The sequence below is a fragment of the Sturnira hondurensis genome, unplaced genomic scaffold, assembly GCF_014824575.4.
Source record: "Sturnira hondurensis isolate 20B ecotype Veracruz unplaced genomic scaffold, ASM1482457v3 Scaffold0019428, whole genome shotgun sequence".
NCBI lineage: Eukaryota > Metazoa > Chordata > Mammalia > Chiroptera > Phyllostomidae > Sturnira > Sturnira hondurensis.
The window spans coordinates 6,222,159-6,247,561 of record NW_028092059.1 but is presented as its reverse complement, the minus strand read 5'-3'; the positions used below and the strand labels follow the sequence as shown (position 1 = coordinate 6,247,561).

Here is a 25,403-nt window from a genome sequence, read left to right as displayed (position 1 = left end):
TCTGGTGAGTGGAAAGCAATATAAAATGCCTTCATAAAAAGTGAAGGGTCCTTTTAAACACCCCAAGCTGGGTTACCACATACTTTTGTTTCAAAATCAGATTTTCTAAAAGCACATTCCACACAAGGTACTGTTTCCACTGAACACATGGAACTGTTCCGATAGGTCAGTGGTGAGAGTTGTCTTTGCGTCAGTGTGTAGGTGACACTCTAGAGCACCAGCTGTGGCACTGACCCACAACCTAATGGAAACCCTTTAACTTTGGGGGACACTTCTATTTGCTTGGAAATTTTTAAATATATGACATTAAAGGATAACCAGGAATCACAAGCAAGCTAGCATTTTTCAAGGTCACTTTCAATGTCTATGATTTTACTATGAAAAACAAAATCATTTCATTGTATAGATGAAAATGTCATTTATACTATTCAAGTGTTTGTTTCCTGTTGCAGAAGAAGCCATCAAGGGAAAATGCTTTCTATTGTATCATCAGCAACATAATTCTTACTCCAAGAACAGAACAAGATTTTAAAATAAAGAGTTAGTGGGGTGATAGCACATACACACAATCGTTTTGTATTTCATGATTCAACAAAGAAATGTTCTGGGGAAACCACATACTTGATTGAAAAGTCTGGTAATTTTTCTTTCTTGGATTTCTGCAGCACGTACTGTCTAAATGAATCATTTGGCAGGAGTGAATTGTCTTGTATCTTTTCAGGCATACATTTCTTGTCCTTCAACTAGAAAGTGAGCTCCTGGGAGGAAGGAAGTTCCCTATGGTGCTCAACCCAATGCCTTGTTCATAACTGGGTGCCCGAATAGTTGATTGACATGCGCCTCTGCAGGGAACAGCCTGGAGAGATATACACTTAAAACTTTTATTCATTGATTTACAAAATGTACAATATTTACAAAATTTAGGCATTAATATCGTATTGACATGAATGCTGTGGGGAGTCTAAAAATAAATAAGTGGCACATACATTCGTATTTACATCATGGCTCTTTGCACTCAAGCCATCACGGATGGTTAAGACTGAACAGAAGGTTAATTGTGGTAGAAAAGTCAGATGGATGACCAGTCCCGGGCCTTCCACATAGACAACCCTTCCATGGCTCCTTGAGGCTGGGGATGGGAAGCAAACCACTTTCAAGGGAATAAAACACCAGCCATTCTGACAGGGACACAGGGTATACACAGCCACATCTGTTCAAAGACTGTGGTGACCCTTGGGGTGACAGATGACACCACTGTGGACCTGGGCCCTGCACACCAGTCAGGGAGGCTTCAGAGTGCTCATCTTCTCATTGAGAACCAACGTTTGGATGATGTCTCTTACTGAAATCTCATGCAGTACTTGGAAGGTGCCAGTGGACAGTGACCATGCACTAAAATGTCTTTGCAGATATGTACATAAGAATTTCATGGTCGTACAGCGTTGTTACATGTAAGATCAGCCTGTCTCCTCTTTCAGGGAGAGGGATGAATAAGAAAACCATGCCTTCACCTCCCCCCCCAAAGAAAAACATCTGGGGACACATGCAAATGGCACCCTGCAGAGGCAGAACTAGACAAATGCAACATGATAAGATAGCCAAAATCCCATGAGGTCAGGCCTGGAAGTTTTCCTAGGGGTGGAAATTCTACCTTCCCTTCCTCTTCAATCCCACCTCATCCCATATAACCTAAATCAGAAAGAAAAGGCTTCATGTCATTGGGCTTCTTAGAGCCTTGGTACCTTCATCTATCAAGTGTAAATTCTAGTAATCTCCCCTACATGGTTCTTGTAGGAATTATATGACCTAACTCATGTAAAGTGCTTAGCATAGTGCCTGGCACAGAAGAGGTGCTTAACAAATGTCTTGCTTTTTCTCCCTCTAATTCCCCACCCCCATTATAAGCAACTTATTGATAAGACTGCCGAACTCTGATTTAAGGCCATTTGATGCAATTTAAAGTATTGTGTATCAGAGTTACCACTGTCAGTTCATATTTGGTCCCTGAGGAGGTCTCATTTTATGAGCCAGAGACAGTGTCCTGTGCGGAGCAGATGGCCCCCAACAACACTGTCCTCTTTATTGGCAATGGCTCCAATGAACTTCATGCAAATATGCCCAACCTTGCAGAGAAACTCATACCAGTGATGGCTACCACCCCAATACTTCTGGGACCCCACCACTGAGGAAAACATGAGCAAAACCTTGAAGCCAGCACATGAGTCTTGCTTACAACATAAATAATTTTTTCAACACTGGTGCAAGTATTATAGATAATGTTCAATGTGCATATACCACAAGCTCTACCACTGTTGAAAAATAAGTATTCTGATTTGATTGTTTGCTCAGAATACAGAATCTTTTATAATATATTTTAGTTTCTAGTTATGCCTTACAAAAATAAATATTGTATAAATGATTTACAAGAAAGAAGAAAAATGTAACTTAGGGTGCAAAAATATAGGAAGGATGGTGAAACTTTTACTGTCTACTTCAAAAGCAATCAGCTAAAAAAAATCAGAACTTCCCACTGGGTCCCCTTACAAGTCTCACCACAACCCACTGATCCACCTGCTTCTCATCCTAGGATGTCATGTCTTCTTTCCCTACTAATCTCCAGACAATTCAGTGTAGAACTTTCCCCCTAAAATCACTGGAGCGTTGAACGAGGAAGATTGGGGAGGGCTCTTGGACAGCATGCATTGCAGACAGAGGATCGGCTGAGCCGCTCACTGGACCCTCAGAAGGAGCTAGGCTCAACCTCCACACATTTTCCTTCCTTTCATTTTGAAATCCTGTCTACATTAGCTACATCTGAGTAGAACTCCATGCCTGCTGTCGGACTCCTTGAATACCTGTTGGGCCAGGTAGAATCAGGCTCGCACAACTGGCTGCCAAATCAGGCCCAATCTCGCCAATTATATGAAGAGACAAACAGCCACTAATGGATGCTAGTTCCACTGAATTAGGGGAAATCCTCCACCAGTCCCGTCCCCCCCAAACAACAGATTTTTATGATTGCCTTTTTACCTCCCACACAGAGGGAATATGATCTTCACCACTGGGAGAGGAATGTTAGAAAAATTAAATTGGACAAATTGCTTACTACTTTTCTGGAGACTTAGTAGGAATCTCCAAGGAAATGGCCCATTCATTTTGCAATTAAAGTTTTAAAATTCTACAGCTATAAGCGAATTCATGATTATATTTAAACTAGTGGTCCTTTAACTTCCTCCTGAAAAACACACAACCATTCCTGTCACCTAACATCTCAGGGGGTCCCAGGATCTCCTCTGGCTCACACACACATTCCAAATTAAGAGCTCAGATCTCAGTAAATGCAGAAATATTTGTTGGAGTAAAAACAAAGGCTTACAGTATAGAACTTGGCAGGCTGGCTTCGATGAGGTCTTGGAGAAATGACTACACTGAAGCCATGCTTGTTCCTCATGGGAAGTGGAAACGCTTAGCCAGGAAGACATCCTCGAGCATCGCAGTAACTGTTGCCAGGCCAATGGCTCATGCATGACTGTGGACCACAGAACCCCCATAAATCTCTAATACACACTGTGCCTTTGAACTGCTATAACGTGAGTCCCAACCACACCCACAAGCAAGACACTATCACTGACATGCAGTGGGGGTGCCCATTTGTCTGATTTATGGGTGACGTTGTGGCAAATGTCGCATCAGTTTCATTTCGGGGGAGTGGCAAATTACAGATGTTTCCTTCACAACAGGAAGTGCAGACCTGAAAAAAAAGGAGAAAGGGAAGCATGATGCGAAGCCGGCAGATCTTGGAAGGAGGCAGGGGTTTTTGAAGGAACTGTCTCCCTCATGGCAAGACTCAAATGAAAATTACCTGCTCTACTAAGGAGACACCAACACTACATGGAAGGGTATGGGATGAACTTTCATCGGGAAGCAATGGAGTCACAATAAAAGCCCCCACCCAAGCTTCAAGGGACCAGGGTTCTGCTTTTGACATCCAACCATGCAGTTATTACAGTTTTATACATTTCCTGGGTCTTGGCTACTGCTCCTCTGAAGTGGAAGTTATAAAGAATATTTACCCTACCCTTCTCAAAGAGGCTCTTTCTGACTATTTGAGGAAACTGTTACGAGGGCAACTTTCACTTGCCACCTTTTCACGGTGAAAGGGAAGTGGCAACAACCCAGATAATTTAAACTTAAATATTTACATTCATTAGAACTGTCTGCATAATTCTCCCCATTCTCCTGGGTGAGTTAAGGTTTTAAGGGTTTTCATTTATGCAACTATTCCTGTTTCATGCAGCTTTACTTGTAGATCATAAGGCAGAAATAAAAACCAAAAAATTATTGACGTAAGTTATTTCGGGCCATGGCTACACTAAGTACAGGCCAGCAGGGTCAGCATCAACTGGGAGCTAATTAGAAATGCAGAGTCTCAAACTTGCCCTGAACTTCGCAATGAGAATCTGCACTTCAACAAGCTCCTGACGTGAGTTGCATCCACAGTAATGATTGAAGACTGTGGTGGTTGATATCCCAGCGTCACTATCCTGTAGAGGTTTCAGTCTGGTCACAGCTGACACAGGCTAGGAAGGCACTATAAGGAGAGAAACTAGGGGACAGAAGTGAGTTCTATCTCTATCACTAACTAGCTGTGTGACCTGAGCACGTAATGTCACTTCTCGATCTGCAACTTCCTCCTAGGTGAAGTAGCCACAGTGATGTCTGAGAGCCAAGCCCAGCTTGCTAGGGGGTTGGGCAAAGCCCTTGGGTTTACCTACATATTTCAAACCAGGAGCAAGTAGGCAGATCATAACTTTCCAATTAAATTATTAGTGTATTTGACAAGTCTTTTGAAAATGAAGTGTCCATCTTCTTGAGACAAAGAAGCCCCACTAACAGTACCATTCATTGCAGGCTATCCCAGCCCCCAGGAAGGCTGCCTGATAGGGAGAAGTGGGCTGACCCCAAATCAAGGCCAAGGCCTGAAATACAAGCTCATATATGCAGCCAGCTCTGATGACCAACAAGACTCAGGGGCATTTCCCATTTCAACCATGAGCCAGTCAGCCTTTCTCTGATTCCCTATATTCTCTTTCAAAGCTGCCCTCAAAATTGGTGTTAAACTCAGTGCTTCAGTACAGGCACCAGATGGAGTTTCAGGGGAGCAAAACCCACAAGGAGATGGTTCTCTCATCACCTCCTTCAATGACTCAGGAGCCAATGGATACCTCCCCGAAGTCAGCATCCCACAAAAGGCACAGGCCCCACCTGATTAAAAGTGGGCAAAGCTAAATTGCCTGGGGCCCCTCAGCTGAATGAGCTATTGGGACACCTGCAATGCTTTACTATGATGATATAATTGGTCCCTTGATCCTCTTCCTTCTGGAAGTTCCATTACTTTCTTCTGAGTGAGGAAAGGGTTTACAATAAATTTCAATGCCCTCTTGGTGTTGTGTTTACATAATTTTTCCTATATCCTGGTGTAAGTCTTTATTCTTTCAGAGTAAACAGGAAAGGAAGCATCTTCTCCTAATGCTGGAAGGACAGCCAAAAGCCCGCCTACATGGGAAGTGAGCATTGCCCGTGAGCACTGGCAGGCGTCTGTGGTGGGGGAAGGCTGACCAGGCTGTACTGGCCGCCCGAGTTGTTGCCCAGACCTTGTGGCCTTCATGCCCGGAGTCTCTGCAGCCCGTGGACAAGCACTCTTCCAGTGGCACGCAGCGTTTGGTGACAGAGATGCTGTTTCCTGTGACTTCCATCGTGTGCTGAGTGTAGCAGTATCTGGTCTCTGTCAACAACAAAAATAAATGTCTTAATTCACGTAGAAAAAGTTAGCCCAACCTGCCTGAAAGGGAAACAACAAGAGCATCAATACTGTAAGTGCTTAAAAAGCTCTAACAGTATATGGGATGTTCACTGCGTTGGGTTATGTCCAGTCCCAAATATGTCCTTGGAGATCCGCTGAGCTCTTGTAGGAGGAGGGCCCTGGAAGACTGTTGGTCTCCTTCTGTCACAGTCCCCATATGCCAAGACCTGCTGGCTTCACTACGCCTTCCAACAAATTTTACCACTGGGTAGATTGTTATTTTGAGGGAAGGAGAGGTTTTGAGGGATGATTTAGGAGGTAGGAGTCATAGCAATTTTCAGGGATATGAAGGGGTGAAAAAGTTCAAAACACCTGTGGTTAAAAGACAAGTTAAGCAGGTACAAAGACCTTCGAGGAGATAAAAGACTATATAGCAGAGGCTTGGGAGTGTGCGTGTGTGTGCATGTAACAGTGCTTCTGAAGTGAGGGCAGAGAGTAAGAATAGATTCACTGTATCTAAAGCAAATGACTTTATCCAAAAGGCAGAACTTCTTGCCTAGGAGCACAGCTGAATGTTAGGATTCATTACAGAAGACGACTAACCCAACAAAGGAGGAGCCCAAACTGAGGACCACGGCTTTCCTCTAGCATGATCTCAGTGTCTTTTCAGGACTGTAGCTCTAGAAAGACCACGAAGTGAGTTTCTAGAGGCCCACCTAAGTCTTAGAAGTCTAAAACCTTGAGATTTCTTCCAAAATTCCATGAAGAATTTTTTTATTGGTAATTTAACGTCTAAAGAAAAATGGCTCTGTCGATGTAATTTTTTAAGTCCTGCAGGCGGTGTTCAGCTTTCTGAGCTTGGGGTTTAGTTGAATGTTCCTGTTCTACTTTCAGACTGAAGAAGAAAATGAGCAGTTCCTAAGAAATGTCACTGAGCTGTTTTTCATCCATATCTTGGACCTAACTTTGCATACTTTATACATTTTGGATATTTAGTGGCTAATGTGGAATTATGACCTTCTACAATATTATGTATTAGGCCATAAAAATCCCCCTCACTGGATTCTGTCATAATTTTGGCAGTTTTTAACCAGAGCGTAAATGTCCAGAGAAGAAAGTCGAGTAATTTCAGGCTCTGAGCATGTGCCATCCACACGTCACCGACACCTCTGGGAGTCATGGGAGTCCAGGGGTGACAATGACCTTCCTAGACACTGCACCTGCTGGGAGCCTGTGCAGCTTCTGACTGAGCCTGGACCTTTCCAGTGACCTTTCCAATGGTTACCCTCTCGCTGGGCGTGCGTGGGCAGGGTCTGTGTCAGGGCCCTCCCTCAAACACTGTCCCCAAATGGCACCCTGACCAGAATCTGGCAGCTGGAATCAGGTCACCAGGCAAACCCTACCTTGCTCAGGATCCTAAAGAGTGGGGTCAGGAAGGTCACCTATGAACTTATAAAAGAAATTGGAAAGCTCATGATAATTTAAAGTTGGAGTGATTGTTTTTCTGATGAAGGGGAGGTGGCAGCTCTCCCTTGACTTTTTTTTTTAAGCCTTTGACAGGTTTGAACACATGGAGGCCCCGACCTGAGCAATAGGCCACATCTTCCAAAGAGGACTGGACTACTCCTCCGGCAACAGACTTGGTCATTTATGGCCCTGATAAGTAAACCTTTCCCACCCCCACCCCCACCCCCACCCCCACCCCAGCCTCAGATGTTCAAGGAAGCAATAAAAAAGGAATGTTCTTATGTCCATCTCCTCCTCCGCAGACAACCAGGAGCAACTACCAGAGGTTTTATTGCTTCCAATGTAAATCTGAGCAGATAAGACCACACTTTATGGAAAAAACAAATCATGACATGGTTTCAGTTTTGGAAATTACATTTGTCCCCCAAGGAGTGAATTATCTTGTTTTGACTGAGTTTTGGAATAACAACTGGTGAGCCTGATATAACTATTTTTCGTTCATACTTTTATATCCATAACAAACTCTTTTAATTTATTAACTGGAAGCTTATTCCACTGAATGAAAGTAGAAACAACGACTGATGAACCTCTTCTCTTTTATTCAGGAAAATATGCAAAAGCCTAGTTTCTAATAACCCACTTCTTACCATTCTGGGGGGAGAAGTGATGTCCAGTGATGAAGCTGGATAAGACCTTTTTCTCACACTTCACCAAGGCCAATCCATAATACAAATATATATTGAAAACACCATCAATCCCTTAAAAGTATCCATTCCACTTCTATCTTACAAAGCTCCTACCTGAGTAATAAAGTGTTAATATAAAAAAATTCAGCAGTTAAATAAATTTGGAAAATGCTCAGATAAAGTTGGACAGGTTTCTTTAATGCACAACTTATGGGAGCCCTGAATTTGTACTGTGGTCTCCAAGGGGGATGGGGGTGGGCAGGCAGAGTTTCCCAAGCAGAACTAGGGGGACCACATGTGGCTTATCGCTGGACTGTAGAATTGATAAAAACTGAGTTTCAGACACAGAGCATCGCTCTCCATGCATTTTGAATAATCCTTGGGTTAGTAATGAGGTTATATGAGAATCAAGCCTGCTGATAACTTCACACTAAAAGGATTTCAAAGGCTTTTATCTAAAAGATAAAAGATGGATTTGAATTTCTACCAAGTTAGTTTGGGCCTCTAAAAATCTCATATTCTGCACTGCATGGTATTCCCAGAGGTTGTGGGACAAGTCTTTTACTGTGAGATTCACAGGAATTCAAGGAAAAGCAGAACTGAGTAAGAAAGCTTAATCAACTATTGGAAGACACGAAATATAATTTTCATGAAATTCACACATATATTCACACAAATTCCCTAACTCAGCTCTGAAACTTAAAAAAAGTTTCAAAGCTAAAATGTAAATTTCCATTTACTCACCAACATTCAGTTTCCAACCACAGAAACAATATCAAAACAAAATACCCTACAATGACTTGAATTAAAATGAGACATTAAAAGTGACCAACTCTCAGATAAAAGGCCTCATCACTCAGTTATTCTCTGTGGCTCCTCTAGTTTGGGTTTCTTTACAGACATCTAATTATGATAGTGATGCTAAAGAACAGTTCACCAGGTGTAAAAAAAAATAACAGGAGGAAAATCACTTTAATCTGAATATTACCAATTGTATTGAAAAATAAAGGCTAGCGGCATCGGTGGCACCCTCTGCCTGATTCCTTACAGTGCACGCAGCCCTTCACGTCCTGCCCTGCTCCTTCCCGGTCCCTCTCGTCAAGGACTGTTCACCGAAGTGTTCATTTCAATGATTTTTCTCCTCTGTCTGATCCTGTAGAATTTCTCCAAAGTTCCAGGTTCTGCTATGTGTAATCTCCTCTGAGGATTCCCTGCCCTAAATGAGACAGCTTTGTCTTCTAGGTTTTCTCCTGCTTCTCTGGTCTCTTCACTTCCAACTCTCCCTAACCAGAGTGTCCATATTCTCCCAAGTTCAGTTCTTGGACCTCCTCTCACTCAGGTAACCTCATCCAACCTCTGATGACGTATCTTCAGTCTGATTCTCTCTCCCAGGCTAGAGAACCAAGTCTCTAACTACTCCAGGGAGCTGGCCAGCAGCGCTTTGCAACTTGCACCTCCCACGTCTCGAACCAATCCCATTGCCTCTCTCCCCCTTGGATCTGTTTATCTCCCTGTGTTTCTTCTTCAGGAAAGGGCATCCTGAGATGTGGCACCTCTGTCTTGGACCAGAAACGTCAAACCAGCTCAGACTTCTCCTGCCAAGCAGGGTGTCTCTAAGTCTGAAACGTCTCCATTTGCCTTCCAGTCTTTGCTGTTCCCTTTCCCATTTCCCCAAGACAGGCCTCAGTCATTTCCTGTCTTCTTTGCCTTCTATCTCTCTCCTTTCTAAGTAGGTGCCAGACAACCAGGCACCAGACAGATTACTGAAACCAAGGTCGATCATGCCACTCACTGCCTACAAGACCATGAGTAACATACAATCATGAATGACCCCTAAACATCAAGGCACCCTGACTGCTTCCTGCGGAGTGTGTTTGGCCTACCCCTGTTGCACTCTTTCTGTGTCAAGAGTATATGAGTAACTGCTCAATTACACTTGTAACTCAGAGCTTGGCATCTGAAACTCAGCACTTATTATTACCCAGGGGGCTCCTTGCTCTAGGCCTCACACCACCCATCCTTGCCAACTAGATGCCTTGAGCCACCATGACACAACTTTTGAGTATTCTTCACAGCAATAATTGTTCCCTATCTTCTGCTCCTAGAAACCCAATGTTCCCCAAGGCTCAAGCCAAGTGACATGAATTCTGCAAAACCTCCCTTGATCTTCCTCCCAAACAGGATGCCCTTCCTTAACTTCCTTATTTGGCATTGCCTGCCTGTACTTCTGGAACAGGGTTGCTCAACACTGGCACACTGGCATATTTTTTTTTACTGGTTGAGTTTGTTTGTCTTTTTAATTAAACTTTCCATTTTGATATAATTGCAGATTTGCATGTATGTGTATGAAATAGCACAGAGCGGTCCCATGTACCCTTTATTCAGTTCTCCCTGCGTGGCAGGATATTTCAGAACTGTATCCCCATCAGAGTATCGATATGATGCAGTCTAGACACAGGACATTCCATCTCCACGAGAACCCCTCATGCTGCCATTGTATATTCCCGTCCTCTCCCCTTCCGTCCTCACCCCCTCCTTAACCTTGGCAACAACTAATCCGTCCTCTAGTTCTATAACGTCATCATTTCAAGGATGTTACATAAATGGAATCTTACAGTATGTAAACTTTTGGGGACTGAGCATGTTCACTCAGCCTAATTCCCTTGGACAGGTAATGAACAATTCGTTAATCTTTATTGCTAGTTCATAGTCCGTGCTACAAATGTACCAACATTGGTTTAACCATTCACCCATTAAAAGGATATCTAGGTTGGGGATATTGTTAATAAAGCTGCTATCAACATTTGTGTAGAAATTTTTGTGTGAACTTGAGTTTTCAGTTGTTTGAGATAAACGCTTTGAAGCAGAATTACTGGGCTATATGGCAGTTGCCCGTTCTCGAGCGTGGCTGTGCCATCTACACTCCCACTGGCCATGTATCGGTCCTCTAGTTTCTTCCCATGCTCACCAGCATTTCGAGGTGTCATTTTTTTTAATTTTAGCCCCTCTGACAAGTGTATAATGGTATCTCATGTTTTTAATCAGCATCTTTCTAAGGGCTAATGATGTTGAATATCTTCTCATGTGTTTATTTGCCATCTGTTTATTTTCTTTGGTGAACTATTTTTCATGGTTTTTTGCTGTTTTCTTAACTTATTTTCCAGTTGAGCCTTGACAATTCTTCATATATTTTAGACACCGGTCTTTTGTCAGATACATCATTTGTAAAGTTTTTCTCTCAGTTGTAGTTTGTCCATTCTCTTCACAGGCTCTTACACAGCACAGAAGTTTTAAGTTTTGATGGAGTTCCCTTATCAGTTTTTCCTTTTAAGGATGGTGTTGTTTATCTCAAGTCTAGGAACCCTTTGCCTCGCCCTAGATCCCAAAGATTTTCTCCTGAGTGTTTTCTAAATGTCATTCAGTTTTATACGGAACACTTGTGCCTGTGACTCGCTTTGAGCTGACTGCTGTAAAAAGTGTTAGACTCAGGCTGCGGCGCGTGGTTGTTGCCCTTGGGCGTCCCGGGCTCCAGCACCCTCCGCTGAAAGGCTGCCTTTCCTCTGCTGGACCGCGTTTGCATCCTCATCAGAAGTGAGTTGGGCACGTCTTTGAGGATCTCTTTCTGAGGTCGCTATTCTGTGCCATTAATTTACGTTCCCACCTCTCCCCCAACCGGTACTAACATCTTCATCACTGCAGCCGTGTGATAAATCTTACAAAGAGAGTAGATTAATACCTCTCACTTGGATTCTCTTTTTTAAAGGTGTTTTAGCTATTTTATCTTCTTACTTTTGCACATAAGTTATATAAATATCTTGTCTGTATCTATAATCTTGCTAAGATGTTGACAGGAATTGTGTTAAACCTACATATCAGTTCGGAGAGAACTGACATGTTTACTGTGTCGAGCCTTTTAATTCATGAACATGCTCTCTCCATTTGGTTTCTTTCATTTATACTTTTCAGCATATATATTCTGCACACATTTGGCTAGACTTACTTCTAAGTATTTATTTTTTGAACAATTACATATGACATTATATTTAATTCAGTGACCACATTTATTAACTGATTATACATATAAATACAACTGAGTTTTGTGAGTTTATCTTAATACCTTGTGAGCTTGATGAACTTATCAGTTCTGGAAGTTTTATTAGAGGTGTTGGGATTTTCTACACGTCATCTGCAGTAAAAGATGGTTTTATTTCTTCCTTTCCAATCTACATGACTTTTATGTCCTTTTCTTGTCTACTGCATTGGGTAGAACTTTCAGCGACACATTGAATGTGAGCGAATGAACCAGACTACACTTGAATGTGGTCAGTAGTTAAACTGATAAGACACAACTGTCAACTGGAGGCTTCCTATCCAAAGCAACTGTGTTAGCAAGAAATACCCGGACAAACCACTGAGCATTGGAGTGGGCTAGATGCTCTCAGAGTACAAGGGGGAAATCTTGTTAAGGCAGATAGAACATTTGGTTTTAAAAATGCTTGAACAATTCAAATTAAAGAATAAATATGAAAATTACAGTGCCAGGTGAGATGAACTAGCTTGTACCATCTTAACAATAAGAACAACAACATAAACAATAGACTAATTTTTTTAAATAGCTGGATAAAATTAAAACACCTAAAATCTGTGTGAAAGCATAGAACTACTGAGGCAGATAGGATATGAAGAGTAAGGCACCAGCGATATGGAGAACACACTGAATTGAGCCTGACATTCTACGCCCCCATTCTCGCCCTGAGGCACAGAGCAGAGCAGAGCTCTGGGGAGCAGAGCAGAGCCCTGCTCAGGGGCGGAGACGCTGAGCAGAGCCCTTGTCAGTCACACGGGAGCTGGGAGGCACAAACAGGAATCTGGAGCTAGTGGGGCAGCCAGGAGAAAAGGGAAATACAGAGAACTGAGGCTGACAGTCTCCTGGTAGAATTGTAGGTTGGCAGTTATTTTCTTTCAGCACTTTTAAAATGTCAGTTCATTAACTTCTAGCTTCTGCTGTTTCTATCGATACTGAATGTTGGCAAGGTTGCACAGCCACTGGCACTTGCAGGCACCACTGGGGAGAGCACGCACCAGTACAGCCAGACTGGAAATCTGCTAGGCGGTACCTAGCCTAGCTGGGAACCCCACCGCCTGGGCAAGACCTAGCAGAAATGATACATATGTATACCAGAAGACATGTGCGAGAATGCTCATCATATTTCCAAACCGAAAGCACCCCGAATGTCCATCAACAGTAGAAGAGATGAAGTTTGCTATATCCATGTAATAATCTACAATTCATCTGTGAGAAAGAATGACTTGGCTGTCCACAGAAACATATATAATGTGGGAAACAAAGGAGCACGTTCTGTGTAATTCCATTTATACAAAGCTCAATGACAGTACTCACAACTGTGTGACCTTTGGGAGGTGGGTGTAATGACCGGGACTCCAGTGGCCTTCCGAGGTTCAGTTGTTTGACACGAGTGCAAACACACAAAGTCAATGAGCTCTGCACTTGTGATCTAGTCACTTTCTCATATGCTGTCACACTTTAATAAAAGCATTTTAAGTGTATAAAAGGGAGGAAGTCTGAGACTTCCATTTAGCAATATGACAAGACAGAACATCTGAACATCAGCACATTACACAGCAGCAAGAGTGCTGAATAACACATAACCGACAGTTTCTGTAAATGTACAAATGAACTCTCCAGAAAGCAAGGGGAATCGCAGGGCCCAATACCGCTTTCTCTACCCTGGGACGAGTTGGGGGGTATCAACTGAGGAACCATAAAAGCTGCCAGGCCTGGGATCCCCCTGGAGTTTAGAGCAATAATAGAAACCCCGTAGAAGGGTAGAAACCTTGAAGGGCTAGTTCTGGGTGTAAGGATGGCTAAGAGACAAAAATCCACCCTTGGGTAAAGTAAAACCAAAGGGTTGTTTGTCTCACTTTGGGCTCTATCTGAAAAACATGCCAGCAATAAAGAACCTTTCCTAAAAATGTGTGACCATGGGCCTGACTTCAGTGGAGCTGGGGGGCCCATTTATACTTCTTGTTTATTCCAGGTGAGGGACATAGCAAGAGCCATCAGGGGACACACCCAGGTTTTTCTTCACTTTCACAGGAAAACAGAGAGCAGCAGAGAAGCTGGAGCCAAAAGGATTCATGTCCCTCCATTTCAAGATTTCCCTTGGTCTGATTTTATATCAGCAATACTTTCAAATGAAGAATTTGCCTTAGAGGGAGACATCTGCACTTCATAATTAAAAAGGAACACTACACCCTTAAGCCTTAGGTAGCCTTTACAGAACAAGCCTTTTTAAAAACTGTTTTTGACTTGACATTTAATTCCAGAGACTCCTGAACACTTACATGGTCCCTCTCTCTCCAGGAGCTGTTCCCTTGCAGCACAGAAGAAAGTCACAGGCAAAAGAACGCATGGATGTGAGTGTGTGACATTGAACTCTTGTTTTCCTTTGCCAGTTCTTTCAGCTGGTCCCTTGTATGACATGACCGCAAAATCGCTTCCCATTCTGACTCACAAAGTCAAGTACATTGCACAGAGTTGTAATGAGCAGTTGATGAAATTTAGGTTATTGCAAAGGAAGTGCTCAGGGACGAAAGACTAAACAGAAGTCTAGCAAGCGAAGCGATGTGATCAGTTATGAAAGGCATCTCAAATCCTGATGTCTAGGGAGGGAGTGTGGTACCAGGCACCTGTAAGTGCCAGAGGCAATAACAAAGTCATGGAGGAGGCAGTACTAACATAACACACATTTCTAAAGCTGAGAGTGACAATGAACTTGAGCTAGCTAGGAGGGACGGGCTGATGCCAGCACTGCCTGTCACAGCGATTCTAGTCAGGGACAGGCTTTCTTGATGTTTATTTGACCAAATGATGCTACACAACCAGTCTGTTGAATTTGTAATCAAGCTTTACCTCAGCTGCTAAAATACAGTATGTCTCTGCATGGATCATCCAGGTGACTGAGTTTAGCTTTCAAACTTTCTTGAAATTCAGGCATTCCCCTAAGCAATTTGGGGTATGGACTTATCCCATTGAGATCAGATTAAACACTAACATAAAATGGTCTCTTCACTTCCGCCAAGTTATTTTCACATCACGTATCAATTAAAACCTAGTTAAACACGCCGTAAAATAAACAAACAAAACCCCAGGAATACTGCAGGAAGCTGGTGTGCCTTTCCCATAGCAGCTACTGAGCTGCCCTTGCCAAGCCTGTTGGTGGCCCTATAGCTGCTTCAAACAAACTCACGATAAACAGAAAAACACAAATCTAGGATGAATCAGTCGTTTTTAGTAGCTATACACATTTTATATTTATCATCTAAGAATACTGTTGCTATTTTCATTGTTTAAAAACTCTGGAGAAAACCTAGAAGGAAGGATAAATGGCTGGTGGGCAGCGGGGCCAGTCAGGAAGTCCACACTCCTTACCTGATGTTCAAGTTCCCACAAAAATAACCTGGCTCCCCTATTTGTTCCCACATTCTCTGATATAAACTACACCCAGTTCAGTCCCCTTCCCATCCACTGAGCACGTTCAGGGAATCCTGTCCCCACATCTTTGCTCTTAGTGACTTTTGAGAGACGGGTCCTCTCCCACCTTCCACCTCCCCACCCGCTGTAGGGTTGTTGCCCTCTCCCTCGCCCAGGATGCTATCACCGGCCACCGTAGCCCGCAAAACAGATCTTCCCTTAAACTCCCACAGCATTTAATTGGGCACTTGCCTTTGTCCTGCTATTTTTGACATTTGATATATTCTGATCTTATCTCCCCAGCTAAGCTGCACGCTCCTTGAAAGAAGAAACCCGATTCCTATTTTTCACTGTATAATCCCCCAAAGGGCCTGTGTTCTGCACCACAAACCTCAAGGCAGCATTTTCCATTTATCCCTATAAATTTAAGGACAAGAAGATAAAAGTAGGAGAGGAAAAAAGGAAAAGGAGAAATTGCATAAATGATACTTTGGGGTATCTATACTTTGGAAGGAGAGATTTTGACCTCAAAAGACACTGTAAAGAGAGACCTTCCCCAGTCACCTGCTTTTTCCTCCATGACAGGGACACACGTGTACACCATCAGGCTGGGCCTGGGCCTCGCTGAACTGTGGCCCAGAGCCTGAGAGAGCCCCAGTCCGCAGTGCCTCCTTCTCTTCTCCCCATCCCTGTGAGGCAATGCTGAGAGAAGCACCGTCACACTTCCCATACAGCAGCTCTGCGTGGAACGGCTAACAGGTCAGTTTCGTCCGGACAGGAACCAGCCCCAAAGTTATTTGCTACACAAGAGAATCATCCTATGTCACTGGTGGCTCTCAGATGTGACTCCCTACGAGAACCGTGGGGAACTTTGGAAACTCCTTTTGCTCGGCCATACACCACGCCATTTAAACATGAGTCCCTGGGAATGACCCAGGCATCAGCATTTTTAAAATTTCACTCCCTGATTTGAATGCGTTGCCAAGTTTGAGAAGCGGTGGTTTCAGCAGGTCCATCAGCAGCCTGCCCAAGATGGCCATTCTGCGGTGGAATGTTAGAGAACATGAGCCAGTGACGGCAGAAGGCAATGCAGGCGAGACTCATCTCTGACTCCCGGGATGGCTGCACAGCTAGCTATGGTTAAGCTGGTCCTTAGTGTCTCCATATTTTTCTCTTCCCTCTGCTCTTTCCCTTTAGCATCTCTACCTCAATGTGAACAAGAGACACCTAGAGATGACAACACTGCATTACACTTCTTATGAGCGGGGAGAGGACCTCCCAGTGCTTCTTGCCCCTGCTGTTCATGAGAATTACGCGGGATATGTAAATGCACTGTGCAGAGATGCTGGCTCCATTTGTGTAGAGCTGTGGTTCGTAACGTGTGGTCTTGAGCCCAGCCGCTCCTGCATCACCTGGGCACTCTCCAGAAACAGTTTCTCAGGCCCCACCTCACACTTCCTGAATCAGAAACTCAAAAGGAGGGAGGGCAAGGGTAGGGGGAGAAATCTCTGAAGTGTGAGAACCACTGGTGTAGGCAGGGCACAGGTTCCCACGATTTTGAAAAGACCCACAGGAGTTACTACTACTGGGTAGTCCAGATGAGGACTCATGGATTCAACAGCACTGGCTTAGGTGGCTGACACTCTGTGTCTTCACTGCAGTTCCCAGCTCTCCCAGGGCTCACTGCTCTGTAAGAGCGCCTTTCACTGGGGCCCGTATGAGAACTCTTGCATCGTGTTAAAAAATAGTAGATTCGGTGTGGGCATGTTCAGTCATTTTAACAACTGAATTAGATCAGCAGTGAAGCCCATACAACTACTGGCTCAAACCTTCGTTAATAAAATGCCCCGTCCCCATCATCTCCCCATCCCATGAACTGACTTTCTTCCAAAGCTAAACTCGCCAATCAACAGGGACTCGGCAGCCAAATATAACCATCTTTTTCATTCGCTCAAATAAAAGAAATATGACTACGAAACATCTACTTGATTTTGAAATGGGCCTTTGGGTCAAAATTTCATGCTTCAACTGGGTATCCATCTTATCCTTCAAAGAGAATTTCACAGGTCAGGGTTTTTATTTATGCAATGATGACATTTAGAGTTCTGGCTTTCATGCAGTCTCAGGGTAGAAGCCTCTGGCAAGATACGTAAGAAATGGAATCTTTATATGAACATCGATTCATACTTTACAAAAGGAGGTTACTGTGCAACACTAATACTTCAAAGGGTGGACAGAGAGGATTATAGGCTGGTTGTTCTCTTCATGTCCTGCATGTGACCGGGCCTGGGGGTGAGCATCGGTCCCTGTTTCCGGAGCTTCGTGAGAAAGGGGGCAATCTTGTGGGTCTGTTTAGGACTCTGAGTCTCTTCGATGATAAGTTATGGGTGTGGTATGAGCAACCTACTACACTAGTAGCCTTAGACAAGAGAAGCGACTGAGACCATAAGCATGCTTCCTTGTACACAAGCATCAAGGTGAACAAGTCCCTGCACTCATGACCAGCTCTGGGGACCCCAGTCCATCTCCTGAGAGTTTACCTCGAGGGCAGTAGATGTCTGGAGCCCATCGGTTGCACTCATAATTGTCTGCTGCCTTTTCACAGGTGAAACACTTAAATCCACCAGGATATGGTGTGGCTACAAAAAAAAAGACCAAGAAGAAAGATTAATTTTTTTAACTGAGTGTAAAATCCTGCAAGGTGAAGTTAGACACTGTAAATTTTTAAAAAGGATTCTCAAAACAGCCTGCTAGTGTTTTTAAAAAGTAAACATGCAAGTACCAGATGACTCAGCAACTGCACTCCTGGTTCATCTCTGAGTAATTGAAACTTGTATTCACACAAAACTTTGTACACAAATATTCACAGCAACTTTATTCGTAGGAGACAAAAACTGGATTCAGCCCAGAGGCCCTCCAATGGGTGAAGGCGAGCAAACCGCAGTGCATCCAGACCACGGGCTACCAGTCAGCACTAAAAACGAAATACCAATAAATTCAACAACTTGGATGAATTTCCAGGGAATTATGCTGAGTGAAAAAAGTCAGTTCCCAAAGCTTACGTATTCGATGTGATATTTAGTACATGTAACATTTTTTTTAAGTGAGAAATATGAGAAATGGAGGGAAGATGAGTGGGGGCAGGTTCAGAGGGAGCGTGCAGCGAGGCCAGTGGGAGGAACCCTTGTGATACTGAAGCTGTTTAGTGTTTTGATTTGGTTGTAAATACACAAACCTGCGTATGCAGTCAAATTACGTGGAACTCAATACAACACACATGCACACAGATGACTCTGAGTAAAACTGGGGACGTCTGAACAAAACCCGTCAGTGACCTAGTTGTAATATCAGTCCAGTGTTTCAAAATGTTCCCATTATAGGTAACTGGGTAAAGTGTACAGGGGATCTTTCCATATGATTTTTTATGACTATTCATGAATCTACAATTATCTCAATAAAATTGTCAATGAAAAAAAGGCATTCTGATTTTCCAATGCTCTAGTTTTATGTGTCAACTTATGCAAACAGGTCAACATGTAAATACAAATATTACATTCAGTCATAAAATACTTCCTGGTATTTGAGCATTTTGTACCAACAAAGGTGGCAATTTCTTTACTTCAATCTACATTTTTACGTTCTTGGACATACCATGGTTAAGAATCCCTACAGGTGGTAAGAAAAAAGAAAGTGTCCATTGCTAAAATACACGCTGCCTGTGCAGAGCGATCCTCCTAAGGTGCCTCTCAGGCCCATGCCCAGCGTCCACAGGACAGCACTCTGTGGACAGCACTCTGGGGGCATCTGGAGACACGGATGCCCTGTAGGCTCCTAGCTCCAGCCCCTCCTCTGCTCGCCCCGAGATGCCTCTCCCTGTCTTCTGGTACTGGTATTCTTCTTGTCTTTCAGGCACTTCGATTCTCTGCCTCGAATTTGCGCTCAGGCAGGGAGGGGTCCCACGATGGTCAGGCCCCGTGCAGTGCCAGCACACGGGGCCTCGTTAGCATTTAAGGACGAGGATCCACAAGCAATGTCCGGCCAGGTTATCTCTGTCCGAACTACCGATGAGCTTTCACTGGCTGCTTATTTCTAATCATTTGCTTGCTTTGCTGCTGAGAGTTTTGCCTTTCATAAACAGGACATGTGAATGTGCGTGGGTTTAATTTGTAAAACTACCTGGCCTCTTGAAAGCTGCAAACACTCAAACACTTCATCTGCAGAAGCCGACTGTTCTCTCTTGCAGATGGCTGAGCCTGCATATCACATTGGCGGAAATAATCATCTCAGGGTAAATTGCTTTGCCCACATGGAACCAATTAAGTATGTTATCAAAAATAAATGAAGGAAGAGGCAGCAGCTTAAGGCCAGAATTATGGGCCAGATATAACTTTGATTTTCACCTTGCCTAGAATAGCTGCCCATCTTTGCATTAGCTTGCAATAGTTCACAGAGCTGACTCTGAAAATAGCAAGACCAAAAGTTATAAACTGCTTTTTTTAAAAGGCAGGTAGCTGGACCTTTTTATGGGCCCATGTGAGAGTTCTATGTTCCTCCAACTAATCGATAACTCAAATCCATAAACAGAATGAGAGTGAGTACATGGATCGTCTTAGAAAACGGGGATAAAAAGCAACTTAGACATCCTAATTCCATTCCATTTTATTCCCAATGAAGAAATTCCACTAGGAGGGAACATCTTCTCTCTGTGTATAACTATATGCAATAGAAGTAAACTATTTTATAAAACTACACACAAATAGTTTTTATATCTCCACAACCCACTACCTAGAGAGATGGGTTAATTTAAGTTGGAGGAATCTAGTTTGTAAATTTTGAAGTAGAACTATCAGAGTAGGGATTTTAAAAAACAGAGGCAAACTATTTATCAAAGAACAGCATTTGTCAAAAAATGATAATATACACCAAGGTTCATGACTACAAGCTACCCACAGCATGTCAGCTTGCATGATTAATTCACTAGAGCATCCAATTTTATCTGTCTGTCACTGCAGCCAGTAAAAGTTTTAGCTGGAATGTTGGGTTAATTATTCCTGAGAACTTTTCCATCAAAGAAATAAATTAAGAACTTTGAATGAAGATTGACACTCCAGCCATTCCACAAATAAACGGTCTCCGAGAACCTGGCACTAATGAATTATAGTGTTTTTGAATTTGGGTTATTTAATAGACTCTTCAAAATTATCCTTTACAATACTAGTGACACATTAAATTAAATACTCTCATTTCTTACACACGTAGGAATGGACTCTGAAATTAACTCAAAGTTTATCAAAATTTAAACAGGAATACAAACTCAAACACTAAGGTAGGATAATGGAGCCTTGTTTCAAATCATCTTATCTCTGAATGCGTTTATCAGCATGTATCACCAACAATTAACCAAATGATCTCATTCTCAGTGACTATTATTTTTAAATCTGCAACTTCATATCTGTGTGTATTCTCAACAATGACATTCTAATATCTGCTTACAGGAACTTGAACTTACATCCTGGCAGACAGTACTGACCAATGAATAACCAAACCCTTTTCAGTGACAAATCTCTGCAGACAGACTCAGCTTTAAGTCGATAAATATAGCACAATACTAAGTAATGGTTAAATTCTTCCCTCTGGAAATATTTAGCCAAAAATAAGGTCTACAATGGAACAACTATCTCCAGTAACTTGTTAATTGATACTGCATCTGATAAGTTTCTTTTTTAAAGGACTGGAAAGAGATTTCTAAGAGATGTTCTATTTTTCCTTTGTGACTTCAAAGCATTAGGGAGCCAGCAGAGTTCCACACGTTGTGGCCCCAGCTGTGAATGAATCTAATTTGGCTCTTGATCACAGAGTTAATAAGCTTAGGACTCTGTATTTCAGGGCATAAGTCCTTGGTCCCTCAAGAGAAGGTGATTGTAAAGAAAAAAAAAAAAAGAAATGCCAAAGTGCCCAGTTACTTCCTGCAACACAATCTGCCCATTAACTCTCACGGTCAGCCAGCGCTCAGCCGACCGTAATTCATTCCCAAGGCATCGGAAAGGATTTCGCCTTCATCTCCATCTCGTGGAACTTTTGCCTGGACAAGGGCCTTCAGTTACCAAAACTGTGGTGAGAAGAGAATCTTGTTTTTAAATGTATGCTTCTGTGTAATGCAGTCAACGTTTGTTTGTTTGTTTTTTCTTATCCTTGCCAAATCTAATTTCCATTGTTTCTGGAAACTATGCAAACACAAATTTTTTTAGAAATCTAATAAATTGACCTACCTCTCAGAACACTTGGCTACAAAATGTTGTCAGTGTAATTTTAACACTGTGGACATATTTTTAATAGAAATGTATTTCCTGCTACCTTTCTAGAAAGTCCCCCTACTCCCTAAAACGGATGCAGTGTATACAGAATGATGAAAACACTTTTTTGGCTCTCCAGGCATAAGCAAGCGCCCTGCAGGGATACAGCGCTCTGGTCTGCAGGAAAGACTCAGAATACGAAACCAGAGGACAAGTGAGAATCTCAGGAAAGATTTATGTTGCAAGGAAAGAAATGGAGGCCAAAAACAGATTGAAGTCATATCACATCTAAGTACCAAGCAAGAAGCTCCGTTTCTCTTCACACTAACTCCTGTTTAAAGGATTTATTAGGCTTTAGTACTTTACTCATGGGCTGGGAAGAAATTCATCATTTATCACATAAAAACCCCCACAGATTATTGAAAAGGATGTTATTGAGGACAGTGTCTCAAGTTTGAAAGTGATGTTTATTTCTTTTAAGGGCTTAGAAACTTCAAAGATTCAGGAGTTAGAGAGCAAAGGAGATTGGTCATGGGAGGCTGAGCTTTTCCAACCCGGGGTCCAGTCTCACCCCACTTAGCATCTCTGAGGGCTATTGGGGCCCAGCAGAAACGAGTTTGCTTGTCTGGTGTGGAAAACCTGTATGTCTTCTCACATCCCCAGCATCACCGCAATTTCTCCCTGGGCAGGTTCCCAGCTGTATCTAACATTCACGGAATCTGGCTCACTCACTGACCCCAAGAAAGCTGTTTGTGCCTTCATCTACACACCAAGGCAATTATATTAATAATTCAAGATAAAAATATTGTAAGTCCACACTTCCCTCATATATTTTATAGTCTATTCTATAGAAGCCTGCTCATTTGTAGAGATTGCGCCATCTAAACATGGTCTAGTCGGTGCTGCTCAGGGCAGAGGACCATGACCATTTAAAAAATCAGTATTGAAAACAAACAAATAAACACCAGAAACTTCTGAAATAGACCACAGAAATATGAAGTTAACTCTGCTTTAAAGTGGACAGAGTAAACAAAATTCTAGCCATGTAGGACCTATTGATGGTAACTTCGACCCAGCAAGAACTTTCAGTCTCCTGACCAGTCACCTGACAGAGGCTCCAAAATAGAGCTTAGCCCAGACCTGCCGGTGAATGGTCTACGTACCATCTAGCTTAGAAACGGCTTCTTCCATCCACCTCCATGTTTCAAAATCCTATCAGAAAACCCCACCGACTCTTTCTATATGGTGAATTCCTTTTAATTAAGCTATGGCTCTATTTAATTAACATAGGTCAAATGAGCAGACCTCACCTTCAAAGATCTCATTCTGAAATTGACTTTCTAAATAGGGGCCCACTGATCTGGGCGCAGACCCACCAAGCTGGTGAGGCAGAAGCGGTGTGTGCATGTCTTTGTTTTATTTATGTTCCCTTAATTCCAATCCCATCAGTTTTCCTTCCCACCCTGTGTACAACACAGCCTCAGAGAAAGCCAGATGTGGACCTATTCGGTGGCCCAGTGACTTCTGAGTCTGTCACCGAAGTAGACAAGGAGCCCGCCAGAAGTTGAATATCCTGGCAATCAAACCTAGGAGACTGAAATCTAGATGTTTTTTCCCCAAGTCTAGTAAAAAAATGCACAAATGTTTGGAGAGAAAAAACAAAATGCAATCCTAGAAAACAGAGCAAGTATCAAAATACCTTCTTTTCATGAATTTTACTAAAATAAACAACCCTGCAAAAACAGGCAGCCAGATAAGCTTCCAATGTAATTCACCAGCAGGTACTAGACTATACCGGTGAGAGAGTACAGCAGCCATAAATCTAAAGAAACTCTTTGCTGTTTTTCAAAAGCATATTTGGTCATGAAAAATAAGAGTAAAGTATTTTCAGCACCCTCAGTTTACCATCTAAGCCAATAACAACAACAGCATAATTATTTTACCCATGTTAAAAATGTGGAAATTAACATTTTAAAAGATTCCCCTAACATTTATCAAGCATTTACTATGGCTCACATTTAGTGCTAAGTGCTTTGTATGCATTCTTTGAATTAATCTTCCCAGAGTCAGGACATTTCTTCCCAGTGAGGAGGCTATGCCACAGCTGAGCTAGCTGCTGGCCCATGGTCGGGCGGGCGGGACTGCCCCTGTGAATTTCCCCACCCACCTCTCATCTAAACCAGACCACGCAGAAATTAAATAGTCTAACTGCGTGATAGTAAAGGAGTCCTCCACCTTGTAGTTTCTAAGATCCTTGAGAGCAAGAACTAGGTTTTATTTGCCCTTACGTCTTTCATGCCTATCACAATGTCAACACACAGGATATGCAAAAAATGTTGATGATGGAACAGAATATTTCAAAAGAGTAATGCACTCAGGCCCAATGCTAAAGGTCAGAACACACACAATATATGCAGCTCTCACCACCACAGGGCCAGTCCAGAAGAGGATCCAAACAAAACTAAGAGCAGGGTGAATAAATACAGAGATGGAGGCGAAAGAGGAAGCAAAAGGGCTGTGTGATCCAAGTGTGATCCTTAGAACATCAGCAGCAGAAGCACCTGAAATTCTTGCTGAAAGTCTGAAACCACATGTAAAGTTCCCGCCAGCTATGCTATCAGACACTCAGGCAAAGGGATTGTCATGCATGTGCATTATTATTATTATTATTATTATTATCATCATCATCATCATCATCATCATCATCTTTCCAGGTAATTCTTAAACACAGGAAACCAAAAGAGTGAGGGAACAGGAAATTGTGGAAGATAATTACGCTGAACGTGAGAATGAAAAGCACAGACAGGAAGACCAAGCTATTGTCTTCCCTATAAAAGACTGACCTTGCACAAACACATTCCTTTCAGGCCATGGAGGGTCACTTTGACAACTGACCTGAGGTTAGCATGCATCAAAGGGAAGGAGGTTCAGAATCAGAGTGATGGTGCAGGGAACATAGAGAACACGCCTAATAATTTGCCTGAAAACAAAAAACAAACACCCTATACAAGGGTGACGTTAAAACATAAGGCACGTTTGGTGGCACCTGTACCCCCCCAATTAAATCATCAGAGATTTTCCCTGCAATGAACACTGCCTTCTCTTGGCCACTTTCAACTCATGTCTTATTTTAAGTCAGGCGACATTTCTACAGCAAAGAGAACAGAGTCTTACTTGAAGGGTGGAGGTAGATAATGTCTTTCACTGTGAAGTCTCGGGACTGTGCAGCTTTCAGACAATCAGCCAGCAGGCTCAGGAGCAGGAGCCAGGCCAGGGCAGGGCCAGGGTCCATGGCAGACCGAGGCGTCACTCATGCAGGGCGCCCCGGAGCGAGGACTGGGGACAGACGACAGGAGGGAACTAGCACCTGAAACAGGAAGCAAGATTCATCTCAGTGTCCAGCTCGAAAAAGCCATGGGAGACTTGGCCAAGGTCCTGTACTGTAGGGATAGCATAAGGAGGGCTGCGAGCCGAGTGCACGAGGAAGTGAGTAGACACGGAGAGAAACGGTAATCTTAGAGCACTTAGAAAATTCCAGCCTGAATCTCTTCTGAATCGGGTCCCTAAAGTTCCATTGGTAGCAGTTCCCTCTAATACCTGGCAGAGATGGTATCAAGAGAGATTGAATTTTAATGAAATCCAGCTATTTTTGCCAGGAG

General features: G+C 42.9%; 1 protein-coding gene across 1 annotated transcript in view; it reads right to left on the bottom strand.

Moving 5' to 3' along the window:
- Nucleotides 1-887: 887 nt before the first annotated feature.
- LYPD6 (LY6/PLAUR domain containing 6) overlaps nucleotides 888-25,403 on the bottom strand; it is a 124,786-nt gene continuing 100,270 nt past the window's right edge. The window contains exons 2-5 of the mRNA XM_037027816.1: nucleotides 24,919-25,111; nucleotides 17,992-18,090; nucleotides 5,655-5,785; nucleotides 888-3,751 (exon numbers count right to left, since the gene is read on the bottom strand). Of these exons, the coding sequence (XP_036883711.1) occupies nucleotides 3,584-3,751; nucleotides 5,655-5,785; nucleotides 17,992-18,090; nucleotides 24,919-25,036 (516 nt within the window). The 5' untranslated portion in view covers nucleotides 25,037-25,111 and the 3' untranslated portion in view covers nucleotides 888-3,583. The remainder of the gene's footprint in view (nucleotides 3,752-5,654; nucleotides 5,786-17,991; nucleotides 18,091-24,918; nucleotides 25,112-25,403) is intronic.